The sequence below is a fragment of the Geotrypetes seraphini genome, chromosome 3 (assembly GCF_902459505.1).
Source record: "Geotrypetes seraphini chromosome 3, aGeoSer1.1, whole genome shotgun sequence".
Taxonomy (NCBI): domain Eukaryota; kingdom Metazoa; phylum Chordata; class Amphibia; order Gymnophiona; family Dermophiidae; genus Geotrypetes; species Geotrypetes seraphini.
The window spans coordinates 162,880,598-162,894,416 of NC_047086.1; the positions used below are offsets into that span (position 1 = coordinate 162,880,598).

At 48.4% G+C, this 13,819-nt stretch overlaps 1 protein-coding gene across 1 annotated transcript in view; it reads right to left on the reverse strand.

The window, feature by feature from the left end:
• Nucleotides 1-9,917: 9,917 nt before the first annotated feature.
• The window catches only part of HEY2 (hes related family bHLH transcription factor with YRPW motif 2), a 34,482-nt gene continuing 30,580 nt past the window's right edge, over nt 9,918-13,819 (reverse strand). The window contains exon 5 of the mRNA XM_033938952.1: nt 9,918-11,844. Coding sequence (XP_033794843.1) covers nt 11,165-11,844 — 680 coding nt within the window. The 3' untranslated portion in view covers nt 9,918-11,164. The remainder of the gene's footprint in view (nt 11,845-13,819) is intronic.

The following is a 13,819-nucleotide window of genomic DNA, read 5'->3' on the forward strand; positions in this document are numbered from 1 at the left end:
GTGAACGCTCTTGGAGCCGTTGAGAGTCCATGGTGACGCGGGGGTTCCTGGAGTAGAAACCCCTTGGTGATCTCCTCTGTTCGTCACCGCCTCTATTGATTTTGCCGAAGCAGGTCCTCTCCTTGCTGCGGGAAAATTAGATCGTCAGATGGAGGGTGGCCTCCTGATAAAGCCGCATCTGGAACTGGAGCGCAGCAATACGTGCGCTCAGCATTGCGCCCTTGAAGGTCTTTTTCCCAGTGGAAACCAGGGTTTTTCAGTTCCTTCCCTGACGGTAGTTGGAGGGGGGGGGGGGGTGTCGTGCTGCCCTGTTTCTCTTAAGCTACCGCAATGTCCATGTATGGCTGCTGCGGGTTGTGGAATCCCTGGGCTGGAAAGATCTGGTACTTCAATCCCAGTCTCCTTGATGTTGGTTGCCCTGAGGAGGGAGGCAGCCAAATCTTGTCTCTGCAGTCCAGGAGGTTCTTGTGGGCTGGAATCACCACTGCCTGCGTGAAGTACTGGTACTGGTAGTTCAGGCCTTGTAGTACTCTGCCTTGGGTACTTGTTGTCCACCCACGTGGATCTTGAGAAAGCTGTGAGATTCTGGAGGGACTTGGGGTGAGTCCTCGTTTGTGGGGTTTTTTATTTTATTTATTTATTTATTTATTTTTTCCGGGGTGGTGACTCGGGGCATGGTTGGAGGCTGGTGTGTAGCTTGTTCCTCCGTTGCTTGGTTGCATGGCATGCCGCTGGACCGCGCCATGTTGTTGTGCGTGGCTCCCTCTAAAGGGCAATGTGGGGAGTGTAGCCCGCTGAGAGAGGAGTGGGTCAGCAGGAGGATTAACTGTGGCTGCTGGTCCCACCCCTGGTGGTTCGCAGGTTCATGTGCTGCTCCACTTGACTGGTTGGGTGGCTCCATGTATCTCACCGCCCTTCTCTGTCCATCTTGAGAGGGGGGGGGGGCCTGCAGAGAGGGGGCAGGGTGCACCCCTTCATCTGTGCCAGTGCTCCTGGCTGCGTTTCCCACTGTGCCTGTAGGCAGAGAAAAGGGGAGAGATAATGCCTCTTGCGTGGGCTTCTCCTGCTGTACTGCCTATTGTATATTAAACTGTACAGCGCTACATATGCCTTTCAGTGCTATAGAAATCATGAAAGTATCAGAGTCCCTCATACTAGCTGGAAAAGCACTCTGCCTAGGTATTATGAAGAGCAAACAGCTTTTTTAGACTGAGGAGTTTCAAAGCCCCACCTTTGGAGAGGCAAGGTCTGACCTGCCGCATCTCTGAAGATATCAGCACCCTGCTGAGAAAAAACCGACTCCTCGTTCCCAACATGAGAGGGGGAGGGGGGCAGGGTGAGAAAGGTGTGAATTGTAGACTCTGCAGGACCCCAAGAGAGAAAGAAACATCGAGGAGTTGTTTTTTTTTTTTTTTTTTCAGCATGTCCTTTATAAGCTGAACTCTGGGGCAGCATGTCTCCTACTGGGGGGAGAGATCTGCAGGTCCCCTCCAAGGGAAAGAAGCATGAGAGATTCTTTCTCCTTAACATTCAGATTGGGAGGAGGGTGGGGCAGAGCCCTCGGAGCTGCAACAGATTATCAGAGGTTTTTTTCCCAAAAACAAGCAGATAGGACTTACCTTTGAACCCCGATTCTTCTCCCTGCAGCGTGCCTCATTGTGCCCCTTTCTCAGGCTGCTTGTAGCTGAGCCGGCATCCTGAGATGATCGGGGAGGCGTGCCCCTGCAATCTCCCTGCCTGCTGATGTCAGGAGGGGTTCCCCGAGGAGTTCTCTCTTCGGAGAGGCGGGTCTGGCTGCTGGTTGGCTGGTTGTGCAGGAGGGGCGGACCTGGGCGGCGATCCCCTGCTGCTGGGAGGCATGGCCGATCGGGGATTGGCTCCTCCGTTGCTAGGGGGCGTGTTAGGCCGGTAGCTGGCTGCTCCTCCATTGGTGGGAGGCGTGGCTGCATGCAGGCTGGTTTCTCCCTGGGCTCCCTTTCCATTTGCTGCTCCCTCGTTGCTGGGGGGCGTGGCTTCACGCTGGATCGGGCTGTGGAGGAGCAGGGAGATGGCTTCTCTTCCGGTCCACACGTGGGGGTAGGTGCGAGACCGGGAGGCGCCCCCAGCGATGTGCCCATTCGGGCAGAGGCCGATGGTGTTCCCGATGACTTCGGGAGGGGGGGGCCGGATGGCAAACCCCGATCGGCTTCTTGCAGGGGCCGACGGCTAGCGACAGCATGCAAGACCTCCGGGAGAGATTTCTCGACCGGGCAAGTTGCAGTCGGGGGGGTCGACTGAGCCAGGACGTCCTGGAGGCTCCTCACTGGATTCTTCTGTGGATCCCCCGCTGCTACACTCCGATGAGGATGGCTGCTGGAGGACGATTCTCGGGCCTCACTTCTCTTCAAGAAGTCTCTCAGTGCCCTCTTCCTCAGCTTGCGTGCCCGTGGAGACAGACGGACGCAGAGCATGCAACACTGTTCCTCGTGTGCTGTGCCCAAGCAGCGAACGCACAACTCGTGAGGGTCCAGTGTGCTCATCCTTTTCCTGCAGCGCGGACATTTCTTTGATGTTTCTGGCATCTTCAAGATGGTAAGTAGAACAAGTTTTGATTGTAGAAAAATGGAGAGCTGTGGAAAAATCCGACCGATGGGAACGGGCGGAAACTAAAGACTGGGGATTAGGATAAATGGATAGTGGTGTCTGTTACTTTAAATAGGGTAATATAGGATAAAGGACAACAAACACAACATATAAAAATATAAAGGGTTCCTATGGATAGGGCACAAGGTCTAGACTGGAGCAAATTTAAAAAGACACAAAGGCAAAACAGACAAAACACTTTTAAGTAAAACACTACAGCCCTTTAGTTCAGACAAAACAGTATAAGTGATTGTGCAAAGTCCTTGGACTTAGAACTATTCTTAACACTTTTTCTTCCTTATTCTCCTTCCTGGATAGTTGCCAGGTGAGTACCCTCTTCTTTTGCCTCTTATACCGATGTTCTCCTATGAGAGACTGTAGCTTTCCATCCAAATAATTAGGTTAATTGCCTTCAGGAAATTAATAAGTTCTGTACACAAAACTCCTTAATTTCTTCAGTCCCTCTAAAAGTGAAGGGCAGGGTCAGTGTAGCAGTGTCACCTTCTTAGACCAGGGCTATTCAATTCTGGCCCTCAGATCCTTTTTTTTTTTTTATTTAATAGCCACACCACAATCAATATGCATAAGAGAGAGATGCATATCCCAGAGGCAAAGCATGCAAATCTCTCTTATGTATATTCATTGTGGATATCCTGAAAACCTGGCCTACCTGTGGACATTGAGGACTGAACTAAGTAGCCCTGCCTTAGATAAGTCTTCAGCTTTGCAACTACACATGAGCAGCTCAAGGTCTTACTTCATAGCTCTCTCTCTCCTCTTTCCCTTCCTACCCTTTTCTCCCTGGTGGCCAGAATCCCCCTTTCCTGCCACAGGATGGTTAACAACTCCTCTTTCTCTCCCTACGCCCCCTTTTCACCAGAGTGCCTAGCACATCATCTCCCCTCTCCTACTCCCCCAGGGCCCAGCATCTCATCTCCCCTTCCTGTGCCCAGAACTCCCTGTCCCTTCTTCCTGCCAGGCCAGCTACCACCACTGGCTCTACAAACCTCATTGCAGTCCCAAAGTTACAATGGGACTCAGCCTGGCAAGACAAAGGCAATGCTATGGACAGGCTTAGGTCCTGCCCCCTTTTGGTTTAGGCCCACCCAGCAGTGGTGCGCCATTGGTACAGCTGGTGGGGTCCCCAAGTCCTGCGAGTTGAAGTCACCATGGAAGTCAGTCACCCGGAAGACACTGAAGGGACACAATTATATTTTAGCTTGGACATGAACTGAAAAGCATGTTGCCAGAATCGTATAGCCAGCGGCCAATTGGTGGAATAGGTGGGAACAACATTTTTCCTCTCCACTCCCTGCTCCTGTCCTTCTCACCCTCCCCCCCCCCCCCGCATCAAACTTAAAATCATATGCCTTAGCTGGTGGGGATCCCTATGCCCCCTCCAGTTGTAGACAACCTCAGCTCACTGAACCCGCAGGTCATTGGAATACTACAGCAGTCAGTGGCAGTGTCCATGTTGAGTTCTCATGCATGAACTGGCTTTGCACAAGGTACCAGTGTCAATGGCTGGGAGGACTACTATTGGCAGCTGCAGCTAAGGGTTCAATGAGCTAGAGAAGTCTACAGCTGGTGGGGCTTGGGATCCTCATCACCTAAGGTATTCCATTTTTTTTTAAGCTTGGTGGTGGTGGGGAAAGGGAAGGTCAGGGAGGGGAAAGGAAAAGTGTTGTGCCTATCCATTCCACCCGCTGGCCCATGCAAAAATTTCCTGCTTGCTATGCCATTGTGGCAACATGCCTTTCAGGACAGGCCCAAGCTGAAGTATAGCTGTGTTCCGTCCCTGTACAATATAGACTTCCTGTTGGGCATGATAAAGAAAGGAATCTCGAGTAGATCGGAGAAAGTTATAATGCCGCTTTATAGGGCAATGGTCAGACCACACTTGGAATACTGCGTCCAACATTGGTCTCCCTACCTAAAGAAGGATATAAAACTGCTGGAGAGGGTGCAGAGACGAGCAACAAAACTGGTAAAGGGTATGGAGAAACTGGAATACGAGGATAGACTTATAACACTAGGATTGTTCTCCCTTGAGAAAAGGAGACTGCGTGGGGATATGATCGAGACCTTCAAAATACTGAAAGGAATCGACAAAATAGAGCAGAGAAGATTATTTACATTGTCCAATTTGACACGGACTAGAGGACATGTAATGAAGCTAAGGGGGGACAGGTTCAGGACTAATGTCAGGAAGTTCTGCTTCACTCAGAGAGTGGTTGACACCTGGAATGCCCTCCCAGAGGAGATTATGGCGGAATCGACCGTCCTAGGCTTCAAGAGCAAACTAGATGCATATCTCCTTAAGAGAGGCATATAAAGATATGGTGGACTATAAATTATGCCAGGTGTACACCTGGCAGGGCCTCCGCGTGTGCGGATCACCGGACTTGATGGACCGAAGGTCTGATCCGGAGATGGCAGTTCTTATGTTCTTATGTTGGAGGGAGGTTGGGCTGCGGCAGGGCTTCAATGTGGGCCTCTCCCAGAAGGCCTGTTACCATTCTGAGGGCAGCATTCCTGCTCAGCTGTGTAGCGCCCCCCCCCCCCCTAAATTCTACTGCTTTAAATAAAAGCCTAGTCCATCTAGTGGCAGGGCCAGCCCTACTGAGGGGTATCTTTTTAGGCAGAGATATCTGTTAAAGGGCTCATTTACTTTCCTTCAGGGCAAGCATAAAATTAGAGCTATAAAATATATCTGGCTGGGAGGATTGGGATGAACCCAAGTATCAGGTCCCTTTCTTAAGTTGCAGAGCAGGGATGTTCTGTGGTGTCAAGTCCCTCCTACAGCCTTGAATGTTAGTCTTTTTCCTCTTTCCCCAACAAATGATTCCCTCTTGGTTCACAGACTCAATTCTTTTTTCCTCCTTTCAGAAACTTCCCTTTGTAGTGGCAACTCACATCAGCAGTAGAGAATGACATGGGGACAAGATTTTCCCCATCCCTTCAGGAACTCATTTTCCCATCCCGTCAAGTTCTTTTTCTGTCTGCCCCCATTCCTTCAAGATCTGTCCTCATCTGCACAAGCCTCAAACACTTTAAAATCATAAGTAGCAACATTCTAGACTAGAGCTCAGCTTGTGATGTCATAATGCCTCGTTCCACCAATGCCTAAGCTCCGTCCTCATCTGCACAAGCCTCAAACACTTTAAAATCATAAGTATTCAGGGCTTGTGCGGTTAAGGCAGAGCTTACAGGAACAGGGACAGCGACAAAACTCGCAGGGATGGGACAGGGAAACTGAGTTCCTGCGGGGATGGGGGAAATATTTGTCCCCGTGTTATTCTCTAATCAGAGGCACTTCCTGGCGGTGCTGTACTCCTGCTGTGGGCTCACCTAGTTTCTTCCTGTGAAAGGAAGACCCCCAAGCTCTGCTTGCAAGGCACATTTATATAGTCCTCCACTTTGGAAAGGGGACTTCTAATGCCCTAGAGGCCTAGCCATAGTGAGCCTTGAGGGCCTGTCACTGCTCTTCCACTTGCAACCACTACCTGCCGCCGCACCGTCTCCCACCACATAGACTCAGTTTTTATGAAACTGGGCATGCGCAGGCTCTCCCACACATGCTGTTTTGTGGAAACCAAGCATGTGCTGGGCAGAGGCCCGGCACAGAGGTGGAAGTGACCACAAGTGGGTGGAACATTTATAGTGGCAGGGTTATGGACCTTCACCAGCTCAGGTGTGTGTGTGTGTGTGTGAGGGAGGGGGGGGGGTTGTGGAGAAACAAGAGCAGCAGCAGGCAAGGCAAAATTTTGTTCTTACCCCACACCTTGTGCTCTGGCCCCCCAAATTTGAGGTCGGGCTATGCACCTGCCTTTGAGTCAGAAAGGTCCAGCCTCCGTTACATTAGCTTTGTAGCTGGGTTCACTTAAGAGCAGGGACTCCAGAATGTTCCTCTTTTTGGACATAGAAGAGAGGTAAAAGAAATGTTGTAAATCTTAGCACCAAATGTTGGAGACTGGTAAGGGAACAGGTCAGCATGGATACAGAGAATGAAAGCGGATTTAAGGCTTTTTCTGTGGAACTATATCCCATGTAATACTGAATCCTAATAAAGGTTCTAAGTGCTATGCATGACTGCTTTGTGGAGCAGTTGTTCATGGAACCAAAACAGTTGGGAAATTATTTTACTGGTAAACAGGACCTGGTGCAATAGGTAATGATAGCGGGGTTGCTAGGCAATAGTGCTTACAATATGATCAGGTCTGTCATGGCTGGAAGGAAGGCATTAAAAAAAACTACTGCTGTACCATTTCATTTTAAAAATTAGTTATAAAATAAATACACGAAAAGGGGCAGTTACAAGGGTAACATGTTTGAATGTGTTCTAGCTATTATTTGGGAGCCCATATAGACAATATTCCATGCATTAAAAAAAGACTGAAGGAAGGCCAAAGAACTAGCATGATTTAATGATAAGGTGGAAGAGATGGTAAAATAATAATAATAAAAAAGCATTTTTCAGAAATGGAAAGCAAGCTTTAATAAAAAATAAAATAAAAAATAAAATAAATAATAGGGATGAACACAAGCATTTGACAAGTTAGATTTGGAAAAAAGGTAATAAGGTAGGCCACAAGAGTTTGAAACGAAGTTTACTGTAGAAGCAAGAGCTAATTCTAAAAGCATTTCTAAGTACATCCAAAGCAAAAAGCCCAGGAGAGATTTGGTTAAGACTACTGGATGACCAAGGGGTAAAAGGAGTGCTCAGGGAAGTTAAAAGGTAACAGCAGAAAACCTGTTGTTAGGTGTGGGCTTAAAACTTTTTCCTTTCAGAAAGCCCTAATATAGCACAGACCATTACATGACTTCACACGCTGAAAGGCCTTGGAGCCTGACTGAATTTCTGCAGTTCTAGGCTGTGATAACTGCCTGAACTTAACTGTTTCCTTAATGCCACTCTTACTGCAATTATGTCTCTTTTACCTTGCCTCCTTAGATGGTATACAACAAATTTACTAATCTCTCTAAACTGAACTTGTATAACGAAATTGTGTAACTATTGTTTCTTCTAAGTTTAATATTGTACATGCAAAGTTTGGTATCATTTACTAAATCTAGTGCCTGAACACAGCCAACTATCCCTAGAGATAGGTTGCATGCCTACACTTGACTCTCTCTCTACTGACGCCCTATCCAAATAGGGCTAGAGTGATCTGTAAATTTTCAGTGGCCCAGTTGCCTGGGCCACTGCACAAAAAAAAAAAAAAATCTCTAAAAGAAATAAGATTTTATAGGTAAGATGAGAACAGACCCAACTCTGTGCAAAGCATTTGACTTCAAACCTAAGTAGAGAAGGAACAAGGCCTAGACCAACCCCAATGGCTTACATCACCTAATCCAGGGGTTAACCCAGCCCTTGGCACATACCCAGCCAATCTGGTTTTCCAGATGTTCACAGTGAATATACATAAGATAAAAATAAACAAACTTGAAGTTATTTATATACCGCCTATGGAAGGAGGTTGTCTGAGTGGTTTACATTCATGTACTCAAGCATTTTTCCTATCTGTCCTGGTGGGTTCACAATCTAATTTAGTACCTGAGGCAATGGAGGATTGTGACTTGCCCAGGGTCACAAGGAGTAATGGGGGGCTTGAACCCAGAGCCTCAGGGCAATGAGGCTGTAGCTCTAACCACTCAAAACCAGACTGGCTAGATTGAGAACCCCTAGCCTAATCCTAGTTAAAAGACTACTGAACTAGAGAGAGAACTGTGGCAATAGACTGACATTCATTTGTTGTGTCGGGGTATTAGCATGAGAAACTGCTCTTGCCTCCCCATTCTGACATGCACCAGGCCTAAGAACACATCATTCATGCTAGTGTCACTTATACCGTGTTTCCCCGATGATAAGGCAGGGCCATCAAATAAGACAGCCCCCCCTTTTTAGAAAAAATTGTAAAATAAGGCACCCCCCCCCCCCGCAAATAAGCCACCCACCGATACCTGCGCTTACCCGAATCGGGTGGTACGGTGGGTGACTCCGTGTGGTCCCTCCGTCTACCTCGGGGGTCGGCAACCCGCGGCTCCAGAGCCGCATGCGGCTCTTTTCCACCTTTGCCGTGGCTCCGGTAGTGTGTCACGCAGGCGTGCATCTTACAAGTCCGGCGTCGCGGCGGGAAATAGCCATGCTGAGCAGTGAGCTCAGCACGTACACAGATGAAAGCCTTGCTTGCTGATTGGTCCGGCGGCCCCTGCCCCGCCGGACCAATCAGCAAGCAAGGCTTTCATCTGTGTAGTGCTGAGCTCACTGCTCAGCATGGCTATTTCCCGCCGCGACGCCGGACTTGTAAGATGCACGCCTGAAAAAGAAATCATCCTGGCTGGGGTCGGTGTCATGCTCCGGAGATCTACAGCCTTCCTATCTCCCTTCTACCTGCTTCCGGCCACATCCCCTGCTCCGCGGCTCTCTTCGGCAACTCAGCAGCAGCGATCGACACAAGCTTCTGACGTCGGGGCCTACCCTCTGCGAGTCCCGCTTGTTTCAATTTCCTTTTTCCACAAAGGCGGGACTCGTAGAGGGAAGGCCTCGATGTCGGTAGCTTGTCTTGATCACCGCTGCTGACAAGTTGCTGAAGAGAGCCGCGGAGCAGGGGGGTGTTGCCAGGTGCAGGTAGAAGGGAGAGGGCCAGATGCAGGACTCGTGGGTGAGGGAGCAGAAGAGAGAGAGAAAGGATAGAGATACAGAGGGGACATGAAAGGGTAAATAAGGCATCCCCCCGAAAATAAGCCCTAGAGCATATTTTGGCCTTCCAAAAAAAATAAGACAGTGTCTTACCATCGGGGAAACACGGTAGTTGCAGATGCTCTCTCCAGCAGCAGTGGCCCTAAACCATTCATTAAATCCTCCTAAACTAAACTTTAAGTTTTGTATACCTCATCATCTCCATAAAGATAGCGCTCGGCACGGTTTACAGGTAATTCAATAAATAAGGGAAGGACATAATCAGGAATTAGAGGTTATAAAGAGGATAGCTAGCTTTACATTTTGGAGAAAAGCCAGGTTTTCAGATGCTTTCGGAATAATTGGAATGAGCCCAGATTCCGCAGCGGGGCAGGAAGGTTATTCCAAAGCTCAGTGAATTTGAAAAGGGATTTCACTAATTTACCTGCATACATGACTCCTTTTAAAGATAGGCCTGTCCCAACCCTAAACCCTACCTTGGAAGCAAAGAGGTTAGGACCAGCACAGCTAACCACTGGCTTTTTCTTTCTTAATAAAGTCCATTTAGGCCAGAAAAACACCTGCAACTCCCTGCTTGAAAAAAAGAAAACAGTCACAAATGAATTTCCTTTAATTAGTGATAAGTAAAAGAGTTTTGCATAGAAAAGGTTATTAAGTCATAATAATGCACACAAAGAGAGACTTGAGGCCTACACACAGTATTTTTAGAACAAATATTTAAGGTATAGTAATTTGCATAATGTTTCACATTCTCCTATGATGTATTGCTTTCTCCACACAGCAGAGATAACCGAGTGCATAATACATGCTGTGTCTTCATACAAAACACACCCTCCCACTCAAAAAACTCACCCAAAACAAAAGCCCAGCCCACTGAAGTCTCTACATATAGTTTCCACAAATGGGGGAATTGGTGGTATCTTCAGTAGGAGGAGTGGCCTAGGTACTGGGGAGTGGTTTATCAAGGCTTACTACATTCATTTAGGTTAGGGAGAAAACCAGTGTCACAAAGTGACCATTGCCTTTTGTGTTTCTCATCAAACTCTGAGAAATCAGGAAAATCAACATCAGCTCTCTTCAGGACAAAAAATGAGCACAAAAAAATACGAGTGTAGAGACGTCCAATGAAGGCTGATAGAAGAGCTGTCCTAAAAGGCCACAAATAGTGGTTGGAAATCTTGCAGCTTGCTGGCACTCTTGTAGCTGGAAGAGAGCGCTCCTGCAAGCTGTGAGCACACACAAAAATGTCAAGAGTTGGAATCTGAAAGCCCCAAAAGAGAGATCTGCCCACGGGTGGAGGAAGAGCTGCTGGGACATTTCTTAATCCAGGCACCAATGGAATGAAGATTGGAACTGGGCAACTCTGTACACTGATATCAAACTGCTGCAGGTAAACCAAACAGTTTGGACTATCAGCTGAGAAGATGTACTAGGAACCACAGAATCCCTTGCTCTGTGATGTCCCATTTTTCTTTGGGGGCAAGCATCGGATGGAGAAGGATTTTTTTCAGTGCATCATGTGATCAAACTCATGTAGTCACTTTTTTGAGAATAAGTCAGTTGCAGAGATCACTTCAGTCAGCGTCTATATCCAGGTGAACTTTTAGGTTATGCTGGTGCTGGGTCAAAAGTAAGAACTTTGGGTGGCCACAATTCCTTAAGCTCATACTGGAGGACCCAGACTGAAAGGGGCAGTGCTTCTCCCATGCCAATCCCCAGGTTCTATTAAGGCCGACTGGATGGATGTAGATCTTTTTCTTAGCTCTGGAAATTGAAAGTGCCCACCCTGCCGTGAGAAGTCCAGTGGAAGGCTTCTTGGAACAAATACCAAACTCAATCCTAGAAAGCCCCCACTTCAGTGCCCCATGGCCTGTATGGTTTGCTGCTCCCAGCGCTACTGCTTTGCCGAGGACTAGAAGTTGCTGACACAGCAAGCTGTGGGCTGAGGGCAGCTGTGGCCGAAGCTGCCATTGCTGCAGCCGCCGCTGGAGGAAGAACAGGAAAGGCACCAGTCAGGGCGAGTGGGAAACTCTGAGCAGCAGTGGCAGCTGCATGCACAGTGGCGGAGAGTGAGAGCAGCGAAGTAGAAAGCGGAGGGACACAGGAGGCCACGCTGCCGGCAGAGGGTACACGGAGAGCTGAATCAGCATGGGCGAAGGTGGCAGTGAGCAAGGTAGAAGCATGTGCTGGCGGTACTTCCGAGGCCACAGAGAGTCTGCAGGGGATGCTTTCAGCTGAAGAGAGTCCACTTTGCTGCAACAGGGCAGCGGGCAGGTGGTGGAATGCAGCTGTCCAGTGCTGGGGATGTAGTGAGTGTGGGGTGTGTGCCAGAGAGGACGTCATGGCTACCGCTTCCCTCTGGGAGGCACAGGTGCTAAGGTGGGAGACAAGCCGCACCCGCAGAGGGTCTGAGGAATCCAGGCCTTCTATTGAGCTCAGGTACCTAGCAACCTCGGTCAGGCATTCCCTGAAACCAATGCTCAGAAAATCCATCGCCAGGGAGTGAGCATCAAAGTACCCTGCAGCAGGGAAGAAAAACAGATACATCACTTAATATCCCAGCAGCAGCACATACACCTTAAGTAACTGCATACTATGTAAGGGCGAAAGCAATTATTCTGATGCTCCATTAATACTCTTCAGTCCTAACTGAGTATTGGAACATGCTTGCTTTAAAATCATCATCATGCAAAACAGTCATGTTCCTCTATTTACTGGGGATGTAGAAAGGAGCAGACAGGTAGGAGCTTAGTATGTATCTCCAAAATGCCTGGCCATTTTCTACAGCTCCATCCAGGGCCAAATTAAAGGGTAGGCCCAGTAGGCACGTGCCTTGGGCCCGAAAGTATAAGGGGAGGGCCCAGGGCCGGCATTTTGGGGGGAGGGGTGCAAACAGGGCAGGGGGCCCCCGACTGCCTGGTGAGGAGAGCTTCCCTCCCTTCCACTCCCTCGCTGCCCTCTAGCCCGCAAGCGAACTGAACCGGATGCAGGGCTCTAACACTGCACCTGCTGGCTTCCTTTCTCCTCTGAAACAGGAAGTTACATCATGAGGGGGCAGGAGGAGAAGGGAAGCTGGCGCACACAGTGTTAGAGCGAAATGAACCCAGGCCGCAGGGCTCTAACTGTGTGTTCCGGCTTCCCTTCTCCTCCCTCCCTCTCATGATGTAATTTCCTGTTTCGTCAGGGAAGGGAAGCCGGCGCGTGCAGTGTTAGAGCCCCGTGGCCTAGGTTCATTTCACTCCAACACTGCGCGCGCCAGCTTCCCTTCTCTTCCCACCCCTTCATGACGGCAGGAGGAGAAATAAGGTAGGTGATCCTTTTAATTGGACTAATTTTAATACATTTTTTTTGCTAATTCAGAGACCATAACTCCTTTCCTCAGATCAGGACAGGGATCCTGTAACAGCAGTATAGTTTACTGACCTGAAGAAAGAGGTTTTAATTGAGAAATGTATTAGTCCAATAAAATGATAAGCACTAAATTTTCTTCCTGTCATGCCCCATGCCTCATACCCAAATGCAAAATATAAATTGGTGGGCTTCCTAAAGCCCTGCCAGCTGAAGATCTCTTCCTCTAGGAAGTAAGGGGTGACTTGGTCAGAGATGTTTGGAGGTTGCATAGAAGAAAAACTGTACACTGGCACCAGTATGGTAATCTTTGTTGTTTGTTTTGAATTTTAAAATAAAATTAAATAAAGTGGTAATAAAGAAGTAAATAAGAAAATGGGTAAATAAATGGAGACAGGGCATAGTGGGGTGGGGCGGGGGCCCAGTGGACTTGTGTGCCTAGGGGCCCTCGACGAATTAATCCTGCCCTAGCTGCAACGAAATGTTGGAATAACGATGAACACTGTGACCAGACTTATTTTCTTTGAAACGGTTAAGAACATAAGAATTTGCCTCCGCTGGGTCAGACCAGAGGTCCATCGCGCCCAGCAGTCCGCACCCGCGGCAGCCCATCAGGTCCATGACCTGTCATGTTATCTTGATTTAGCCCTATAGCCCCCTTGTTTTTATCTATACTCTTTCCATACTCTTATCTTCATCCAGAGCTCCTCGTTTTGTCTGTGATGTGATGCAGGAATATGGATCAAGCCAATGACTTACCACCACTCACTTTATGGAAACTAGAGGGGAGCTAAATATGGTAAACATAGTAAGTGACGGCAGATAAAAGCCCGGATGGTCCATCCAGTCTGCCTAATCATACACGCTCTATAAATGAATCATTTAATTTAAGTGGTCCTTTTTCTTAGATATTTCTGGAGTCTTTAGAGGCGTGGCATGGTACCACAGCAAAATAAAATCTCAAGTGACCGCTGCTACCCACCACCTCCCTGCATAGCAATGTTAAGGGCCGGCCCAATCATTAGGCAGTCACCCAGGGCAGCAGCATCCTGGGGGCAGCAAAGACCAACTGCAGTCAAAGTGAAACAATAAATCGTGACAGTCAGACAAACTCAAGGAATCATCAATGGATACTGTTACCTGCAG